This window comes from Carica papaya, chromosome 9 (genome assembly GCF_054855325.1).
Source record: "Carica papaya isolate Zhongbai chromosome 9, ASM5485532v1, whole genome shotgun sequence".
NCBI lineage: Eukaryota > Viridiplantae > Streptophyta > Magnoliopsida > Brassicales > Caricaceae > Carica > Carica papaya.
In genome coordinates, this window is record NC_142317.1 from 2,686,643 (window position 1) to 2,707,383 (window position 20,741).

A 20,741-nucleotide genomic window follows, 5' to 3' on the forward strand; every position below is an offset into this window, starting at 1 on the left:
AAATGCTAAAGTGGGTAAATGGTAAAAAAAAATATATATATATATATATGTATATATATATATATAAGAGTTAGGAAATACTTACATTTTTTTGAATTTAGCTTAGCTCCTAAATGAGTGATAACAAAATATTTGGCAGTTGAAATATTATTATTATTGTTACTAAAAAGTTTTTTAGGGGCATTTTAAACTTTGTTTAAATATACAATATACAATACACAATAATTAAATTCATTATACAAAGTTACAAAATTTATTACGCGTACGTAGCTTATGTTGGGTTTACATTATATGTAGTTTATTGAGTTGATGCAATTGATACTTATTTCTTTAAATTTGTTGTTGTTGTTTTTTTTTTTTATCAACTTATATATATATATATATACTTTTAATAATTTATTTATTTATATAAAATTACGTATTCGAATTAAATTATACTTTACATCTCATTACTTGTAAGTTATTATTTATATTGTATTATTAATAATATTTATGTATTATATAATTCATTAATTAATAATTTCTGATTTTAAAAAATTACTTTTTAAAATTATTTAATGCATATATCCTGGTTTAAAAGGTTTTTTTATTTTTTTTTAAAACACAATTTCAACGTGCGAGTTCGTCGCGTGACCAGCACTGGTCGGCGTAGGGACAAGGTTGCCAACTAGACAAGTGAAGCAACGTATCTGCCACATTTTTCTTTTTGGGTCAAACCGGGGTCAACGGACAAATCTCTCCTTCGTTCTTCGGGTTTATTGGAACAGGCAGATCTCATTACTGTTGCTATCTGGAGGGTTGCGTACACGCGCCAGAAACAGTCCGTGGGCTAATGCTGGTTTCTGGAAAAATAAGAAGAAAAAAAAAAACACAAATAACTATTTTTAATAATTTTTTATTGTATTATTATTCTTAAACGCAATCAAAAAAAAGTTAAACCAGCATTCATTGCTCTGCTTTGAAACATTTCTGGAATCAATAGGAACAAGCTGCTTTATTATGCGCAATTGATTAATAATAAGAATATTTTTTATTGTGTTATAATTATGTTAATTAATTAATTAATTAATATTTAAAATTATAAAGAATTAATATTTATATACAAAAAATTATTTAAAATATTTAAAAAAAATAAGAAATTTATTGGTTAAAAGTGTTACTTTCAGTAAATGAAGCAGAGCACTTGGTAGAGCCAAGAATTGAATATTTGATATAATTGTGTCATCCATTTTAAATTGATTACCAGCTTCATATCATTACCACAGTCCCTTTCTCTCTCTTTCTTCTTCCTTCTCTCTCTCTCTCTCTCTCTCTCTCTCTCTCTCCCCCCTTCCTCGTCTCTCTTTTAACTTTCAACATCAAACTTTCACCTGCACAAATTTGAATTTCCTCACAAACTCTCTGCAGTTTCTCTATCCATGACTTAAATTCTCTTCTGGGTTCTCGTAAATAAACCCATAAAAACCCACAACTCTTTTCGTTTCTCGGTAGGATTATGGATCATCTTCATCGTAAAACGTACTGGCAGAGTGTAAAATAGCTTAAGATCACATCAAGAAGAGGGAGAAAGAAAGTGAGTGGGGTCTAATTTCATGGCTTCTTCGAATTCAACGCCTGCAGAACCTTCATCTTCGGCTGAGGACACTGCAGCGAAAGCAATGAACAAGCGATATGAAGGGTTGGTAATGGTTCGAACCAAAGCTACAAAGGGAAAAGGAGCTTGGTATTGGGCGTTTTTGGAACCAATTCTGATTCGGAACCCAGATACTAATCTTCCCAAAGCAGTGAAACTCAAGTGCTCGTTATGCGATGCAGTGTTCTCCGCATCCAACCCGTCGAGAACCGCATCGGAGCATCTCAAACGAGGCACTTGCCCCAATTTCAGCACCCACCTTCTACGACCAAGTTCGTCAGTTTCTCCGCTTCCGATATCATCTGTAGCCTCTCCTTCTTCTCTGCAAAATCACAGAAAGCGAAGTTATCAAATGCGTAATCCTCCTTCCTCTTCTTCTTCTCAACGCCACGTTAATTCACTCGCCATAGTTGAGTCCACTCGGTTTTGCGATGAACTTGGTTACACGCCTGCACAAAACGCGGTGAATGACACTCGGCAACAGCATTTGATGTTGTCAGGTGGAAAAGAGGATTTGGGTGCATTGGCAATGTTAGAAGACAGTGTTAAGAAGCTAAAGAGTCCAAAAACATCACCTGTTTTAGCTTTAAGCAAGGAGCAGATTGATTCTGCATTTGAATTATTGGCAGATTGGTTTTACGAGTCATGTGGGTCGGTCTCATTTTCGAGTTTAGAGCATCCAAAGTTTCGTGCCTTCCTTAACCAGGTGGGGTTACCTGCTGTTTCAAGGAGAGACTTCTTAGGTCCTCGGCTAGATACCAAGTTTCAAGAGGCGAAAAGAGAGTCAGAAGCTAGGATCAGAGATGCCATGTTCTTTCAGATTGCCTGCGAAGGCTGGAAGAACGAGAGTTATTGTAGCTTCCCTCATGGAGAAGAGAATTTGGTTAAGTTTAGTGTTAATCTCCCGAATGGGACTAGAGTGTACCAGAAGGCAGTGTTGACTGGAGAATCAGTCACGTCTAAGCATGCAGAGGAAGTTTTGTGGGAAACAGTGGTGGAGATTTGCGGGAATAGTGTGCAGAGATGTGTTGGAATAGTTGCAGATAAGTATAAAACTAAGGCTTTGAGAAGCTTGGAGATTCAACATCATTGGATGATTAATCTCTCTTGTCAGCTTCAGGGGTTTGTTACTTTGATTAAAGATTTCAGCAACGAGCTTCCTCTTTTCAGGACTGTCATTGAAAATTGCTTGAAGCTTGCAAATTTTGTAAATAGTAAGTCTCAGTTTAGGAATACTTTCCTGAAGTACAAAATGCAGGAGCTTGAACATGGTGGGTTGATTAGAGTACCTTCAAATATGTGTGCTTGCAGAAAGAACCATGCGGCTGTTTTTGCACTGTTAGAGGATGTATTTAGCCTAGGCGGGGCATTCCAAATGGTTGTCTTGGATGAATCATATAAGGTGGTGTATGTGGAAGATCCAACTGCCAGGGAAGTTGCTGGGATGATTCAAAGCGAGGTGTTTTGGCATGAGTTGGAGGCAGTTTATTCACTGTTGAAGCTTATAAGAGGGATGGCTCAAGAAATTGAAGCTGAAAGGCCTTTAGTGGGGCAATGTCTTCCTCTCTGGGAGGAGTTGAGAGTTAAAGTAAAGGAGTGGTGTGCCAAATTCAGCATAACTGAAGTAGCTGTTGAGAAAATAGTCGAGAAGAGATTCAGAAAGAACTACCATCCAGCATGGTCAGCAGCCTTTATACTTGATCCATTGCACTTAATAAGGGATGTGAATGGAAAATATCTTCCACCATTCAAATACTTGACAAATGAGCAGGAGAAGGATGTGGATAAGCTCATTACCAGACTAGTTTCCGGGGAAGAAGCTCATGTTGCATTGATGGAGCTAATGAAATGGAGGACAGAAGGGCTAGACCCGCTTTATGCCCAGGCTGTTCAGGTTAAACAACGAGATCCCGTGACCGGCAAAATGAAAATTGCAAACCCTCAGAGCAGTAGATTAGTATGGGAAACTTGCCTTAGTGAATACAAGTCACTAGGGAAAGTTGCAGCTAGGCTCATCTTCCTCCATGCTACTTCGTGTGGTTTTAAGTGCAATTGGTCTTTCATGAAATGGGTGTGTGTCCACAGACACTCACAAGTAGGCACTGAGAAGGCCCAAAAGATGATCTTTATTGCAGCTCATGCAAAGCTTGATAGGCGAGATTTTTCTAACGAAGAAGAAAAGGATGCAGAACTATTTGCCATGACAAGTGGTGAGGATGACATGCTCAATGAGGTCTTTGCTGACACCACATCTGCGTAATGTGTTCTTTTTAACTATTGTAGAATTCTTAGATTTTAGGATTTATTCAATTTTTTCTTTTCCAATTACTCTTCTCTTTTGTCCATCTCACCTCTAGTAGAAGATTTTTGGAGAGACAAGGTTCAGAGTGAAGTATATATAGGGATCAGACACGAAAATGCCTTACTCGAAACATGTACTGGCATGATTCATGTGAACCATTGATCTTCTCCTCAAGTTGGGCATGAAAGAAACACTTACCTTATTTATAAACTTATAAAATTGCCATAAAGATGATAGAAAACATTTGTAACATTTTACTAGGATGGTTTGGTTACAGATTGTATCAATCTGCTTTTGCTTGATTTTGTTTTTACCAAGTTGAAGGAAATCATTTTTTTACTCCGCTTATAAAATTTAAATCTGTTCAATAAATTTAATCATAAGCCGTTTGGTTCTTTTCTCTGCCTGATGTATCTGTTTCCTGTGCTTTGAATATGAAATTGCCTTTGATAGAGTTAAAAAAGAGAAATTAGGGGAGAACGGAACACCTATTTTAAATGGAAGAAAAAGAAAAACTGATGTATCTGTTTCTTCTGACTTGTTGTCATTCCCCACCTTTGCTATATCTCTCTGGCTACAGCATGAATGTTTATTTAAGAGTTGTGCCTTACATACCTATGGAGATATTCTATTTTTGATCTAAAAGAAGCATTCTATCTATTGATACCTGGGCATAAAAAAAGACAATGATGAGATGTTCTCCTGTTTAACTTTAAATAAGGAAACTCAGAAAAGAAGATGGAAGTAAAACGTGTGTACTCATCCTAAGACTTGGTCTTCTACAGACCAACGTAGAATGCTTCTTAACTGTTTACAACAGCGCTTGGTGTTGTTCTGGTATCGAGTTTGCACAAGCATGGACAGTTGTACTGCCATATTGGAGGCTCGAGCTAATCTAAAGTACTCATCACTTGTCCCAACACGTGCTTTCGTCGTTTGATGGACAATGATGCTGTGACTGCCAATGGAAGTGCAATAATCCTTGACATTCCCTGTCATAAACCAGAGTAGCACTGGTGCCTTCATGACCTACCTGTCATTTAACTTTTTAGCCTAGTTTTTGGTTTGCATCTTTCATTACCGGGGAATTCTTAAAATGAACTCGCAGATTAAAGTTTGGCAGTTTTTTCTCCTGGACTTCCTGTTATATTTTTCATTTTCTATTTTCTGCAACTAAAGTCCCTTTTTTTAACCTCATTTGTACACTTATACTTACTTTTCTAACATTTCAGTGCATGAATTGTTAATTACTAAATAGGGCAGAATAAGTATAACTACTACACCTAACCTGCCACTATTGGATTTGCTCTTTGCTTCTTGGCTAAAATCCATGTGATTTTTTCAAGGAGAGCATCCTATTATTTATTGATGCTGAATATGGATGCCTCATTGTATGAAGTACCATTGGGTATAACAAGCATAACTGGCTAAAAGGACAAAATCTAGAAAAAATCTGCAATTCTTCTATTGTATGGGCTTCTATGTACATCTTTCTCTGTAAATCAATCACCCAGTTGTGATGAATTATCCACGTCGGATGTTACATTAACTGAAATGCATTTTTACCCTAGGTTAATAATCAGAGATGGTAGTCGAAATAACTAAGCTTCATTGAGTTCCTTTTCATCAAAAAGCAGTATTACTCTCCTTAGAACTAGACTGAGAATTCTTTTGACTAATTTCCTACATAGATCCTTGTCCTTTTCCACTAAGTGGAGTCCACATAATGAAGCTTTCAATATCATCATTTGATATCTGGAGCAAAATGGAATGTATATGTAGCTCTATAGCATGTGTTTGGCCCTTTCCTTATGGGAACTGAGCAGATTTTGTTCTAGCTCCTTATGATTAGAATTTGAATTCAAATTCACTTTTCTAATATTCTTTCTCTCTCCCCTGCCCTTTCAATTGTCGGAAGAATACCAACTACTAGTGTTTCTACATTCATAAGAACACCAGCTTTTTGCTGCAATCTAGTAACTCAATGTGGAACAGAATCCTTTGATCTTTAGAGAAATCCTTAAACATGGAGAAGACAAAAAGCTACTAGTTAGATCTATCATAGAACTGATGATGTAACTCATGTTGCACAGTTCAACTGTTTGATGGTAGAAGGAAATGACAAAAATCTGTTTTAGTGGAATATAGGACTTTTCCTTAAAAAGTTGTTAGAGAAAGAGAAATATAGTTGGCATAGGGGTTTGACAGCATCGTTTATGTGCAGATTGGGTGTATGGCAAACCAGACATGAGTTACCACATGGGTCAACCTTGGATGAACTCAAAAACAAATATTTTGTTGAAGAACTTCTTGCTGATTTAAATCAGCTGCATGGCCTGAGCTGTTTGGTTGTGAAAATGTGGATCCTCAGCGTAAACAGTGGAAAATTTTCAGTGCTTGGTTGTCTTAGTCACATAAAGAAAGTGAGGACCAAGAGGCCTTTGTTTATTGGCTTTGCTAAGTTTGCATCCCACAGCATCCGGTAAGTTGTCTTTTAAATGTCTATTATAATGACCTTTTTACTCAGCTTGGGCCCTTTTTCAAACTTTTTCTATGTCAATTTCGAAAATTGACATTTTGCAGTGTACCAGTTAGAGGTTATCTATGATTGCCACAAAGTATTGAGGAAAGCAGAAGCAAGGAGGCTTGTCGTATGAGCAGGCACATAAGATGGTTGATAGAGATATTGCAACGAACTTGTACTATTTTCCAGGCTCTATATTTTCGGCCAACATTGTTTATTACATCTCAGCAGGTTGGTGGTACCAGCGATGGAATCTAGGGATGCTTATATCACATCAATTTTCTGCTTGTCTAAATATATGCACAAACTCAACCCTGTATCTCCATTCTGTTCCATTCATGTTCATTGTTCTGCAATTAAATAGTAGAAATTCATATCAGCATGCCTTAGATAAAAGATATTTTTAAACTTCCACTGTGCCAGGCATCCATATTTACAGTTAAAAGAGAGAGTGAGAGAAACAATGAAAAACAATTTGCAGAACCGCTACCGAGCTGACTTTATTTCGATATTCACTTGCAGATAGAAACTTGGAAATAGAGCTCAAAAATCAAAATTTCTAGCAGGTGAGGTGAGACCATCCAGACTGTTTATGCATGTTAGACATAGTCACATAATAGTCCATGATTATAGAAACTGCAGAAAATATATAAAACGCAAGAAAGTGAAAAGCAAACATTATGGAATGCAGGCCAAAATTGATTATGCGGTACTTGGATGGTCATTACATTATTTTCCAGTAGTGGCACAACAGTGCAGGTTCCTTTATACCGTCACTTCTTTAATGTTACCCGTTTTGATGGTAATTTCATTACCCTTTTTAAGACCAAACCCTATCATTTTCTCCTATCATGGGAAATCTCATAAAGGAATTTCAACTTTAAACCCACCATCTCTTCATGCATAGGGTTATATTTCTTCATCCCACTTTTTTTAAGCAGTAAAGTCTCTTCCTTTTCCTTTTAAAGTAAAGTGTTTCTTAGGAGGCTATTGGGTTTTTTTCTTTCTTTTTTGGGTATAAAGTGAAATAGATTTATATCTTCACCCTTTTGATTTGAATGAAATTAATTGGTAATACAGTAGAGTATAGATATAGTGTTAATTCTTTTTACCTCTGCTTTGTTTGTACTAAGCAAATTTGGTGGAGAGACACAGGACCCTGTCGGCAAGACCAACTAATGCTGACTGCTCACCAACTGGAAGAAAGCTTTTTCACTTGTATGGTATGGCTTCATTGTTCACCCCACTTGTTTTTGTTAAAGCCCATGGAAGTATAATGATTAGTGTATAGGACAGGACTTACTTTCTACAAGAATCTTTCACACTTTCAATAAAACCCCATTATTAACTTTCTTTTTTATCATTTATCCTTTCCTTTTTCCACTTATACTGCTTTTGATTGTTTTTGAATTTTAACACCACCCATATAAGCTATATGTAGAGGTGATACTTGATTCCAAAATTAACTGGTTTTAGTCGTTGCTCATTTCCCTTTTTCAATATTTTAATATTTGAATCTTTGGAATAGTTTTCAGAGCTTTACTATTATGAGATATAATGACACTAGAATGTCAGAAATGAAACCTGGCTGTTTCTAAATGATAATGGAAAGAAAATTACACAAGGGTGTTATTATGGTGCTTCGGAGTCATCATTCTTTCATTTTTTATATTTTATGATAATCTCGTAATTTTATATAATAATCACTCAAATAACTACGCAATATTCATTGGTTCTATACAAAATTACTAGAAGATTATAACAGAAGCATGACATCTTTGAGGCAGATAATATGTTAAAACTATACAGTGTGTGACTCGAGAATCTATTAAATTTAACTAGGTTTTGTGGAGACACTGTGATTTGCAACGTTCACTTGTCCTTTTACTTGTGAGCCAATTTGAAAAATCTTGTTTTCTGAGCATGATTAGCCATGATGTTTCTAGTTTTGCGTCTATCTATATGTGTTGTAGCGGTGATTGTTACTTGATTTTGTTCTTTGATTATATAAATATATTCTAACTGTTCCTCTAGACCCACATGTAGTTCTCTTTTTAATGTCTTCTTTTTTTTGGCTCTGCATCTTGTCACTCTTTATATAAGCATCAGGTAAAATGTTTCTCCCCTGGGAAAACTGGGTTGTGTTTTTACTACTTACACTTGTTATTGTTAGCTTTTATTTGTGAAAGCCGAGAACTAAAGAGAGACATCTCCCGAATATTTAAAAGTTCCGAAGAATAGTATTGATGATAGTTTGACTGGATGATTGATATTTCGACTCATCTTCATGAAAATGTGATTCTAAGTTAACGTTTCGTATGTGTTATTGTTACGAACTTATGAAAATAATTATGTTGTTATTGATATAAATATGTCAAATAATAATCGAAGTTGACGATTTGTATCAAAAAAATATTTAGGGAGATGTTATTTTGAGTCCGGTTATTTATATTTTTATTTTACCCGGTTATTATTTTTATAGTTGTATTTGGATCTACTCCAATTCTATTTTCACTTAATTCTTGTATTGAATTTTTATATTAGTTTAAAAATATGAAATATTTTGTATATTTAATTTTGGTTCTATGAAGGTGAAACTTTATTTTTATTTGAATTAAAGTTGAAATCAGACATGTACTCTAAAAAGTTCAAGTTGTGAAATAAAATGTTTTAATTTAATACATTGGTATTAATTACAAGATTAAAAGGTAATGGCTGAGTTAGAGCAGAAAGAGGATTTAACCAAACACATCATATTATATCATAGTACTAGGAGTGCTAATAGCATTATTGATAGTCTTTTGGAAGTTAGTCTAATTTTACTATTCAAGATTCAATTTTTATGCTATCTTTGGTAAATAAATTTTATTTATAAAGTATCTCATATAATTTATAAGTATGAAATATTAAATCGATATTAATTAAAAAAAATTAATTGTTGTATAACATTTTTTTTTATTAAAATCATAATTAGTTTAGTTTGGTTAATACAATTCTAATTATATATTAATAAATTAAATATTATAAATTGACTTGCTACTATAAAATATAAGTTTTTTTTTTTTTTTTTAATATAAGCCTCAAATTTTCCTATGATTTGAAAGATTAAGAGAATCAAAGATCTAATCATGCGGCATAGAGTGGGAGGATGCCACTCACTAACTAAATCCAAGTTCATGAATATTCCAAGTAAAAACAAAAAAAAATAATATGTAAAATAATTATAGAAGAAATTAGTAATTTAATGCCCGCACCGTCACTAATCCCTAATTATCTCCTCTAATAATCATGATTCATACTCATTATTCAACGCTAATTATATTCTACTAATCTTCTTTTTTACTTTCACAATAATTGCAATTAAATACATACATTGATTTTATATTAATTTCTAATTTTAATATTTTAATTGTAATAAAATTTAACTAAATAGTTTGTTACGTAATTTTAATTTAAAATTTTATTTTTATTACGCAGTTGGTAAAAATATAACATATATTATCCACATATATATATATATATATTTGTCAAGATATTCATATTCTATAATTTTTCATTTAACTTCTTATATATATATATATATATATATATACATAAAGGTAGACTAGACCTGTGGAAATCTGCTTTTGCCTGCTTAGTGGAGGTAATTTTACTTTAATGATGAGAACATATATTTTTTGATTGTGTGAAAACAACAAAAAAATACATATATATATATATGTACATATGTACATATGTGTATATATATGAGAAGTTAAATGAAAAAAAAAATTCGCATTGAAACGGTAATTATTTAATTAAAAAATATATGTATATATATATATATGAGCAGAAGGTATTGATTATAAGTTGTATACTATATAATTTTAAATATAAAAAAGTTAATAACGTATATAATATTTATTTATTTATTTAAAATTTTAAAATATTAATTAACTGTCATTTGTGAAATTATTTTAATTAAAATAATTAATTTTTTAAAAAAATTGGATTATTTTTTAAACGAACTTAATATAAATTTTAAATAAAATTTATAAAACTGATTTGTTGATTACAAATATAACGTTTATTACTTTTCAAGCCCTATTTGTATTGGGCTTCTCTTTTTCTCCATGTACTTTACAGTCTGAATTGATCTGGTGGATTCTTCTATTTGGACTTTAATGAAGTCTTAGGTGTTGTGGGCTTCCAGAACCAGTCATCAATTCAAGCCGATTATTCAGCCATAATGAAGCCCATAGTCGAGAATGATATATCAGGGGACAGAGATTGGAGAAGCATCCATGAATTCCTTGGAGTTTCGCCTTACGAAAAACCTTGCTCAGCCATGCCGAGAAAGATTCGCAAATCTAGAAAGAAACTAGTCAAATTCGCGGATGATGAGGCCACGGTCCGGGAGGCAGGTGGCGATGACGAGATGAATCTCGTGGAGAACATGAAGGATTCACAACCCTTGCAGACTGTTCCAGAAGCTTCTATGACCGGTTCTGTGGTAAAGAAGGAAAGTAATCTAGAAATGGAGGAGTTGGATGAAAAATTTGAAGAAGTTGATGCTGTGGTGAGTGCTATAGGGGAAATGGATGCCGAGGCAGAAACATTTGAGGATGATAGGGGAAACTCTGCAGGTGATGGTATTACTGAAAATAAAATTTCGAATTTGGATAAATTAGGTGAAAACGCGAGTTTGGTGTCAGATGTGGTAGGAGAAGCTAATGATATGACTGTGGAGATTCATTTGCATGCTGAGGTCGCGGCTGGAAATCTGAATTATAGTGGTGAAAATATTTTGGAACGTGGGAAGAGTTTGGATACTTGCGAGCTGGAAAATGTGGCCGTGAATAATGAATGCGAAACGGAAGATAATTCAGAATCGGACAGTGGAGGTGTCGAGGGGGACGTGGATATGGCGGGTACTTCGCAAGGGAATTGCAAAAACGGCGAGGGGATAGAAATTGCGGATGCTGCTGTGGATGATAATAGTTTAAAGGGCGAGGAGAAAGGAGAACTTGGATATGCAAACGATGCTGGTGATACTGATGATTCTAGCTTGCACTTGGATAACACTGGTATAGAAAGATTGTTCTCAAGTTCCTTAGTATTTAATGAAAGGGTGGAATCTTCATGTTTTCTAAATGTACGACATTGCGTTTCTAGTGGTTGTTTGAAATCATGTCTATACTTTTGCAGGAAGTTCGTGGATATTTCACTTTGAAATATTATCTTAGATTCTTAATAAAAGAACTTAGTAATTGTCCTGCTGCAATTTTTTTCCGCTTAAATTCTAACATGGTTAAGAGTTGGTTAAATTAAAGTTGATGCTGTCCTTTTTATTTTCTTCTTCTCTAGCCTTCTCATATGGTTTTTATAGATTAAAATTCAAGCACTTAATATTTTTGGTGGTAATTGAGGTTTTGATGTTAATAACTCTGTAAGTCTCGATGTTGGTGATTCAGAACAAAATTCGATCGAATTGGAGAGTTCTGCTGCTAAAAATAAGGGCATCTGTTTTGTTGAAACTTCTAAAGACTTCAATGATGGTGATGAAGATGGAGAGTTCCAGAAATTAGAGTTCCTTGAAGGAAATGAAGAGAATAATAGTGAAGGAGATGATGAAGAGAATAACAGTGAAGAAGGAGATGATGAAGAGGACAGCAGTGATGGAGATAATGGAGAGATTAGTGGTGAAGAGGATAACGAAGATGATAATAGTGATGGAGATAATGAGGAGATTAATGATGAAGGGAATAACAAAGATGGTAGTAATGATGAAGGTGATGAAGCCCCTTCGAAAATACTCCTGGATGATCTAAGTGACTGGAAGAGACAAAAGCAGATAGAAATATATGTTGGTGGTCTAGATAAAGAGGTTGTTGAAGAAGACTTGATTCAAGTCTTCGGAAGGTTTGGAGAACTTAGAGCTGCAAGGATTTTGAGACATCCAACAACAAATGAAAGCAAAGGATTTGCATTCATACAATATGCTACCATGGAACAAACCAAGAATGCTTTGTCTGAACTAAAGGATGGAATTGAGGTTAAATGTAGACTCCATTTTTGTCTTTGACCTGTCTATTATTTGTCATATTTTTGCACGAAAGCAATAGTGATGTTACCAGTGTTAACTTTTTCTCTGCTTTTTAATGGTTTAGGTGAAAGGCAAGCTTGTTGAGGTCTCGGTGAGTCACGACAAAGATACGCTTTTCATAGGCAATATTTCCAAAACATGGACAAAAGAGCATGTAAGCAAAATCTGGTTTGCTACTATTTTCTCCTCCCTATGGATTGCTTATACGGACACTGTATTGCATATAAATGGTATTAGAAATGAGTCATATCCTGCTTTACTATTGCCGGAGCTGTTACATACTATCACTTATGGCTGTAATGCCTTAAATTCAGGACCTGATGGTGCTGCCTTTCTCTCTCTCTCTCTCTCTCTCTCTCTCTTTTTCGGTATTTAGGTGGTTGAGAAATTGAAAAGTTATGGACTTGGACATATTGAATACATACATGTACCAAACGACCAAGAGAATGAGGGGAGGATTAGAGGTTTTGCGCTTGTAGAATTTAGCACCCACTCTGATGCAATGGCTGCCTTTCAGCGACTCAAAAAACCTGATGCTGTTTTTGGTCATACAAGAAGTGCAAAAGTTGCCTTTTCACAGCCCCAGATGCATACCAGTCTTGGAATCCAGACACAGGTTTGTTAGGCTGACTAGTTCTTATTTCAAATAGATCATTCATGCTAAAGATTATTGATAATTTTTTTAGTGAAGATTGGCATTCGTTGTTTTCTCTTTTCTTTTTCTTTTTTGGAGAGAACATTGTTATTGAGTATTAACATCATGCTGATAAAGAAATGGCCTTTTTGATGACTAAATTTAATTACAGCTAGTGGTGTGTTGTCTCTGTGTATAGGACAATCTGACCTGGATACAGATCACTGTAATGGGAGTGTGGCCTTCTTCTATGTCGATGTATGGTACAACACAATTGGATATTTAGCTCATATAAACTGGTCAATTTGAAATCTGGACAAGTTACAATGTTTTTGTACTTTGCCTTTTAGAAATGACAACCACGCTGACTAATTTGAGAATCTTCTGTATCATCTAAATTATCATCTGAGTTATAGATGTTCCCGCTATGGTTATATATGATACAACACAATTGGATATTTAGCTCATGTAAACTAGTCCAGTTGAAATCTGGACAAGTACAATGATTTTGTACTTTGCATTATAGATGTTCCCAGGGTCTAGGTTGTTTATGACTTGTGGGAGAACCAAACTCTTAACGGTTGACTGCAGCAAGAATTCTAGCTTCCCAAGGGCAATTATGAGCTCAAATTATTGATATCTATAGTGTCAGTAACTTAAACCATATAAATTATTGCCTATCGTGTTGCAGGTGGAAACTGTTTATATTAAAGGGCTAACAAGGTCTTGGGATGTAAAGAAACTGGAAGAGATGTGTAAGCAGTATGGGGAAATTAAAAATGTAAAGTTGCCCAAGAAGTTTGGTAACTGGCGCAAGGATTTTGGATTTATTACTTTTGCTTCTCAAGAAAGTGCACTAGCTTGTGTTGAAGGGATTAACAGTTCCCAGTTAGGAGGAGAAAGAAAGGTGATTATAAGAGATGATGCCTTTTAACTCTTTTCCGTGTTTTTCTTTCTGTTTTATTATTTTTTGGTTGGGGGGTGGGAGGATGTGCATTTGTTTCCTTTTTTTAGTTCTTTTAAAGCAGGATGTTTGTGGATATCTATCTCAGCTTAAAGCCGAAATTGCAAAGCCCCACGGTGGGGTTGCACGTGGAGGATTCAAGGTCGAAGACAATATTGGAAAAGCATCTGGACTGAAGCTGAAAGATGATACCGAATCTGTGAAGGCTACAAAAGCAAATGAAAAGGATCAACATCTTGGAGGTGCTGAATCTAAGAGGAGTAAGAAGGACAGCAGGGGACCTGCTGTAGAAAAGAATGGGGCTTCTTCAAAGTTAAAAAGTAGCGTCAGACCAAGAAAGAGTGTTGCTGAAAATCAAGATAGTAGGATGTCATCCAAACCAAAAATGGCAGATTCCAAGAGGGAGAATTTTCCTCAAAAAAGCAGCCATCACAGAATGAGAGAAAGGGGAAACAGGCCTCCAAAGAAACCACAAGGTAGTTACATGCTGCAGTGTTCTGGTATTTCATTTTGAGTAGGCAGTAGCCACAGAACCATTGTATCTATGCTAAATATTTGGGGGCTCCAACAGGTAAGGAAGTTCATTTTCATAGGGATACATTGAGCCGCCCTCACTTTAGGAAACAACTTGTCCATGGAATACATTCTGTTGGCCAGAGAATGCCGTACACACCAGGATATGTTGCATCCACAATGAGACATGATAGTCATGGCCACGCACAGGGTGCCATCTCTGGGTCCAAGAGACACAACTCCGATATGGTAAATTCCAAGTTCTGTGTATTTTTAATTTGTGCTGCCATTATTGCTGATTTGATTACATCTGATGGCTCTTCCCAGGAACCACATGCTGGCTTGCTAGAACCATCTCGGAAACGAGATCGACGTCTTGAACCTGCTTTTCAACACCAAGGACAACTGCATGCAAGGCATCCCGATGATGCCTTAAGAAGGGAAGGCCTTGTTCATGCTGCATATCTTCAACCTGCACTTGTAGAAGAAAATCTACCTTATGCAGGATATACTGTGCCTGCTGTTAAAAGACAACGATTCCATGTTTCTGATTATAGGCCAATAAGGTTTTTTTTTCTGCATATTTACCATTTCCACTTGAGTTCCAAGTATGTGTATGTATGCATTGATTGATTTCCTCGGTTTCTTGGTTTTCCAACTTGTCCACAGGATTGATGACTATAATGGCCCAGGAAACCAAAGACGTTCTTATGGAGAAGGTAGGAAATTGGATCTTGAGAAATTTATTTTGCCTTTAGCACCTGAAGTTTAGTAACGTCATGCGAACATCATGCACCCCACCTTTTTCGTCTTAAACTGTTGTACCACATCTTAATGAAGCCAATTTGTAGAGAGATTACTTTGTCTCTTATTTGACCGTCTTTTATTTCGGGGAGCAAGGAGATACTAAATACTTTCTTTTCTCTTTTCTGATGTAGTCCTTAAACCTAGACACAATTAATTAGATAAATATAAGCCTGTGGTTGTAGAAGTTTATTAGAGTTTATAGTATGAATTGTTTGCCATAAAGGAGTCAAATAACCAGCTTTTACAGTTTTCTTCTTATGGTGACTGACTGACGCTTTAGGTTGGATGGAAATTCCTTGTATTTGCATGTAACGGGTGTAACATGTACCTTGTTAAATTCTGGAACCTCTGATGGAACTGTTTCTAACTGTTTCACATTTTTCGTTCTCCTTTTTTGATTAAATGATTTTCTATTGATGTGGCTTGAATTTTAGGGATACTTATATATATTTTGGGAGAGAGTTTATTTTTATTATAATGGATATTTTATCTTGGGGATATTTTGTATTTATTCTAAAAAATATTTAATATATATCTTGAAGAGTTTTTGTTTGAGAAAAGCTTTAGTAGTCTCTCTATATATAAGTTTACTGACCTATTAGTGATATATTTTCTCAAATTATCATAGGGGAAAACTTTCTTGTCAGTTTTATCCGTAAATGTAGGCATACTGTCGAGTCACGTTAAATCTTGTGTGTTCTTTTTTATTTGTTTTATTTTATTATGATTGTGCATGGTTTAGGATTTATTTCCCCAAACACTTTCTTTTTCAGTTGAAATCTGTTGTTAAGTTTTTCATCATGACTCATGAACATTTACCTTGTGTGACTGATTTCTTTCTCCTTTGATACATTCTTTCTGTAGGCTCTGCTGGTCGACCTTCTTATGTCGGAGGCTCTAGAAGTTATTCATTATATGAGGTGCTTTGTCTTGCTCTCTCTTTCTCACAAACACATACATGCATTCACTCTTACACACACAGATGGCATGTAAACATTTTATCACATATTTTCCAATCTGTTGATCATTTATCCCTCATAAACACACGTAAGCAAGAACAGATATGCATTATTTGCTTGGTTTCATACAGACAACTGTTCCATATGCATATACCCCTGTGACAAGAGAGTATATGCTTCTGCTCATCATTTTGAGATAGTTAATTCAGAAAAGATAAATTTCACACATAACCATCTTGAATGCATCCCGTGGAGCAGATTCCCTGTTATCTGTTCAGTGGATATGATCTGAGTCAATGAATGGACAGCATTTACGTCAAAATCTAATTGCATTTTTTATGCATGCAGCATATTGATAAGCTTGATGACTATCGCGTGGTTGGCAGAAGGTATCCGTCCCGTTGAATGTGCCCTTAGATAATTACTCAGCTGAATGTATAGCTAGGGACTCCAGTACTTCGGGATGTTAGTTTGCTCCAACGGTATGGGCAGTTTGTTTATGTGTAAGAAAAAGAAATGTGTTTCTTTTCGAGTTAGTATCTGTTTTAGGTTACCATGTCATAGTCCAGTGTAAAAGAGGTGATTCAGCGTTATTGGAGATGGATTCTTCCAGGTTATTAGTATGGATGGTAGCTGGATTTATTTTTGGAAACATTTGACTACTCTATTGAGAGGGCAGAGCAGAACATAAGCCGGTTCCAAACTTGGAAGAATAAAAGGTGTGGGGCATTTGTTTGCCGTATTTAGGAACTAAGAGCTGCTCATTGATGGGTTAGTTTAAAAGTGTCTTTTAAAATTAAAATGTTTAGGGGTAAACATGCGTTAAAAAAAAAAAAAATTAAAAAAATAACATTGATTAATTAATTTAATTAATATATTAATAATATTTTTATTTTTATTTTTATTTTTAATTGTTATTATTAATTTATTAATTAGTAAAAAATATTTTTTGGATTATTTTTTTAAATTATTTAAATATGACTTCATGAAAGTTTATAAACCGCATGCTTGAAAAAATAGAAATTAAGAATTAAATTATAATGTAAAAAATATTAAGAGTTAAAATGATGAAAAATGTCGTAGTTTTAAAAGTTAATGTGATAATCAACCTAAAAAATAATAATTAATACACAGACAAATTTCAACACGTATAATCAATTATATCATATGCAGAGTCCAAGAGCTGATTGGGTGCTAAAAAAAAAACACGTACTCTTTTTAGACAGGCCCAAAAAGTGTCCATTCGCGAAGATGAAATGGGCTACTGCACACCATTTTTCCTGTAGACTTTAGTAAACCCTCATTCTATTCACATCCCCATCCCCCAAAAGAAAAACACGAGAAGCACAGCTTCCTAATATATTGTGAGTATGGCATTACATTGGCTGAAGAAAAATCAATCATCATTCACTTCAGCACTGGCTGCCTCCATCAGTCCATTACGTATCTGTTCACCAATATCCCTAACATGACCGGGGCCGTGGGGTATAAACACGGTGGTGTTCTTTGATGAGTTGCCAAGATCCTTTATGGTATCGAAATACTGGGTGATCATTATGAGATCCATCACCTCTTTAGCGGACGTGCCTTCCACCTTATGAGAAAAGTTTAAGATGTTCTCTCTTAATCCGTCAGTGATGGCCTGTCTTTGCCTTGCTACACCAACTCCGCCTAAGAACTTGGCCTCTGCTTCAGCCTCTGCTTTCTTCACCTGGAGCACCTTCTCTGCCTCACCTTTATATACGCTAGCAAGCTGAAGCCTCTGAGCTGCAATATGAAATTGATAGTTATGAGGAATGAAATAAAAGACAATCAGAGTTCCCTCAAGTGCCATAGTTCCAAAATAAGTACTATGCTGGAAATGGGACGATTGGGGGGAAGGCGAAAAGGGAGTTGAGACAATGTGATCTGAATAAAGGAATATATAGAGGGATGCAAACTATTAGACCTGGTAAGAACTGGTTTTAATGAAGATCATCCAAGTCCTTAAGATTTTGTCCAGATGAGTTAAAAAATACTAGTTAACACCCTAACCATCTATCTTTTCACTATATTGATTCTGTTGCATTAGTAAAAAACCACTGGACAATATCAAACCATCTCATAGTCTGACCCCTTGTTTTCGGGAAAGGTGAGTCCTTGTTGAACAGGGAACCCAGAGTTTATGGACAAAGGCATCACCTGCATTTATCTCATTCATTGCCTTGCGCACAGAAGGATCAGGTATGATGTCAACCATAAGAATGTGCTCTATGCTGTACCCATAAGCTCCCATCACCTGAAAAACGGCCCCAAATATCAAAAACAGGAAAAGGTTGCATATTACTATATGGATAAGACTTCAACGAGCAAATTCTTATTATTTTATGTGCATATCATCTTTGGAAGGTTCTAAACATCTTTTAGGTATAATTTCAGTCAAACAGGAAGTCAATTTACATATTCTTTCATAATTAATAAGTTAGAAAGATAAGAGCAAAAAGATTAGGAAATATGTACAGGATTTTCATATGTGATGGATGCCTTAATCTATGAATGAAACGAAATTATCTAGTGAAAACCTTAAATTACCTTCTCAAGTTCCTCCAAAACAGCTTTTGCAACTTCACCCTTTTGTTCAAAGAGCTCATCCAATGACATTCTTGGAACAATAGCTCGAACCACTTTTACACCAAAATCATGTATATTAGCATGTAGTAGAACCAGGAAAAATATATGCAATAACAGAGCTATACATGTCAAGGATAACAAAAATTACCATCAAATACATAAGCCTGGATTTGCTCTTGGGGGTTTTGCAACTCGTAAAATGCATCATCGGCATTTTGTTTGACTACTCGGTACTGAATCGAGCAAAGAAGTTGCACAAAGACATTGTCCTGCAACACAAAGGGCTGTCATTCTAATATTGACTAAGAATAAGCAGAACATATTTATGCCATCTTAACAAATTTCAGCGTTACTTCTCATCTATACTTCATATCATGATGGTCAATATAAATTCAGGCTCAGCATGTGATTCATCAGAGTGTCAAAGATGCCATGCTCTAAGAGCTTTGCTTATAGGTTTTGTTATCCTCAACGGTACTAGTATCTTTAATGCCAACATCGCTTACATGAGGTAAAATTAGCTGATGACCATGTAAATTGCCTTCACGAAATTAAGTGATGAAGGCCAATGCTTAGCAAATATGTTCATAATCTCACCAACTAGTCACTAGGGCATAGGAATTGTTTTATGCTTCCGCATTTTAAATTCCCTTCTCATGAAATTTACTTGAAATTCAAGAGAATTCCACAGACAACTCAAAATTCTGTCCAACGAGAAGCTTTGAGCACTAAAACGTATACATAACAAATCACAAATTTCAACAATACCAAACAAAATCCTTAGACATCCTACAAGAAAAATCCATAATTCCCGTAAACCACATCATTCCAAATACTAGACTTTGTTAACCACAACAAAATTCATCCATAAAAGGTAAAACAACATAATTCTGTCCGTGTAAAATAGAAAAACCTATCATTTTCTCCTGACATCTCCATTTAACACCCGAATTATCTGTTTATGAGTAGAAACAACAGAAATTATTTATATTTACAGAGAATATACCTTGGTTTTGGTCTCGATGCGAACATCGAGTGAGCTGATCCTGGTGGAGAGGACTCCGGCGAGCCACTCACCGGCTACGGGGTTAAAGAAGTGAAGACCTGGCTGCGCCAATCTCTCGAACCGACCCCACCTCTCTACAACCCCTATGCTCGCTTGCTCCACGCACCCACAGAATAAGCAAAAGGAATTTCCCATCTTCTCCCGCTCGATCGGTGGAGGAGAACAGACGATTAGTTTCTGAGGAGAAAATGTCAATTACGCGGCAGCGCTAGTTGAACGGAAAGACACGAGTGGGTCCCGCGTTTAGGATTGCGGTTTCTTTCTTTAGTATATTAATTATTTCTTTAAAAAAAAAAAACAAAAAGTCAATATTTCTACTCGCGTGGTCGTCGAAATGAACGGTTTGGATTACGTGATGCACGGTTAATTCAGGTTTCTGTAGTGTACCGTATGCACAGGGAAGGAAGCTTCGCCCTTCTGTTCTAACGCCTGCTTTCCGTTAACTCTTAACGGACTAAAACTAAATTTCAGATTTTTTAATAATTAAAATTTTAATTTCAAATAAATTTCTGTTCTAATTTTTTGTTTTAATTGAAATATTTTCTCTGTCATTGACCAAATGGAAAAGAGAACGGTGGACTAATTTTTTTTTTTTTTTTTTTAAGAAAAAAGAAAAGTGGAAAAGGTAAATTGGTGCTGGGCTA

The 20,741-nt window shown here is 35.2% G+C and overlaps 3 protein-coding genes across 14 annotated transcripts; 2 read left to right on the forward strand and 1 right to left on the reverse strand.

Annotated features, from left to right (window-relative positions):
* The first annotated feature begins 1,261 nt into the window (after nt 1–1,261).
* Nucleotides 1,262–8,904, forward strand: LOC110823447 (uncharacterized). 12 transcript variants are annotated; one of them, XR_015816316.1, is made up of 5 exons: nt 1,262–3,889; nt 6,160–6,417; nt 6,519–6,694; nt 6,982–7,030; nt 7,151–8,904. XR_015816316.1 is itself a non-coding variant. In XM_022053828.2 (2 exons), exons 1-2 carry the CDS (start codon nt 1,593–1,595, stop codon nt 6,255–6,257), a joined length of 2,349 nt encoding a protein of 782 aa, XP_021909520.2. In that variant the 5' UTR covers nt 1,262–1,592; the 3' UTR covers nt 6,258–6,398. The 12 variants fall into 12 exon arrangements, 3 of the variants coding, with proteins under 3 accessions (XP_021909520.2, XP_021909521.2, XP_088067496.1); XR_015816319.1 differs by having other exon boundaries at nt 6,982–7,025; nt 7,593–8,904; XR_015816320.1 differs by having other exon boundaries at nt 6,982–7,025; nt 7,615–8,904.
* Nucleotides 8,905–10,664: 1,760 nt separating this feature from the next.
* LOC110823138 (uncharacterized) lies at nt 10,665–17,175 on the forward strand. Its single transcript, XM_022053452.2, has 11 exons — nt 10,665–11,525; nt 11,913–12,493; nt 12,609–12,698; nt 12,921–13,160; nt 13,870–14,085; nt 14,231–14,618; nt 14,714–14,904; nt 14,983–15,221; nt 15,325–15,374; nt 16,327–16,382; nt 16,770–17,175. Exons 1-11 carry the CDS (start codon nt 10,688–10,690, stop codon nt 16,824–16,826), a joined length of 2,946 nt encoding a protein of 981 aa, XP_021909144.2. The 5' UTR covers nt 10,665–10,687; the 3' UTR covers nt 16,827–17,175.
* Nucleotides 17,176–17,558: 383 nt separating this feature from the next.
* LOC110823139 (SPFH/Band 7/PHB domain-containing membrane-associated protein family) lies at nt 17,559–20,336 on the reverse strand. The gene is made up of 5 exons (XM_022053453.2): nt 20,038–20,336; nt 19,180–19,300; nt 18,993–19,084; nt 18,603–18,699; nt 17,559–18,188 (listed from the first exon to the last, which is right to left on the reverse strand). The coding sequence occupies exons 1-5, from the start codon at nt 20,230–20,232 to the stop codon at nt 17,818–17,820; spliced, it is 876 nt and encodes a 291-aa protein (XP_021909145.2). The 5' UTR covers nt 20,233–20,336; the 3' UTR covers nt 17,559–17,817.
* Between the last annotated feature and the right edge of the window lie 405 nt (nt 20,337–20,741).

Bases quoted from the DNA above. Each gene is read 5' to 3' on its own strand.
- LOC110823447 (XM_022053828.2), top strand. From the start codon at position 1,593: ATGGCTTCTTCGAATTCAACGCCTGCAGAACCTTCATCTTCGGCTGAG. The intron at 3,844-6,159 runs GTGAGGATGACA...GTTTATGTGCAG, and splicing joins ACTATTTGCCATGACAAGTG to ATTGGGTGTATGGCAAACCA.
- LOC110823138 (XM_022053452.2), top strand. From the start codon at position 10,688: ATGAAGCCCATAGTCGAGAATGATATATCAGGGGACAGAGATTGGAGA. The intron at 11,526-11,912 runs GTATAGAAAGAT...TTGGTGATTCAG, and splicing joins CTTGCACTTGGATAACACTG to AACAAAATTCGATCGAATTG. The intron at 14,619-14,713 runs GTAGTTACATGC...GGGCTCCAACAG, and splicing joins GCCTCCAAAGAAACCACAAG to GTAAGGAAGTTCATTTTCAT.
- LOC110823139 (XM_022053453.2), bottom strand. From the start codon at position 20,232: ATGGGAAATTCCTTTTGCTTATTCTGTGGGTGCGTGGAGCAAGCGAGC. The intron at 19,301-20,037 runs GTATATTCTCTG...TTTGTGTTGCAG, and splicing joins GCATCGAGACCAAAACCAAG to GACAATGTCTTTGTGCAACT. The intron at 18,700-18,992 runs GTAATTTAAGGT...GCCGTTTTTCAG, and splicing joins TTTTGGAGGAACTTGAGAAG to GTGATGGGAGCTTATGGGTA.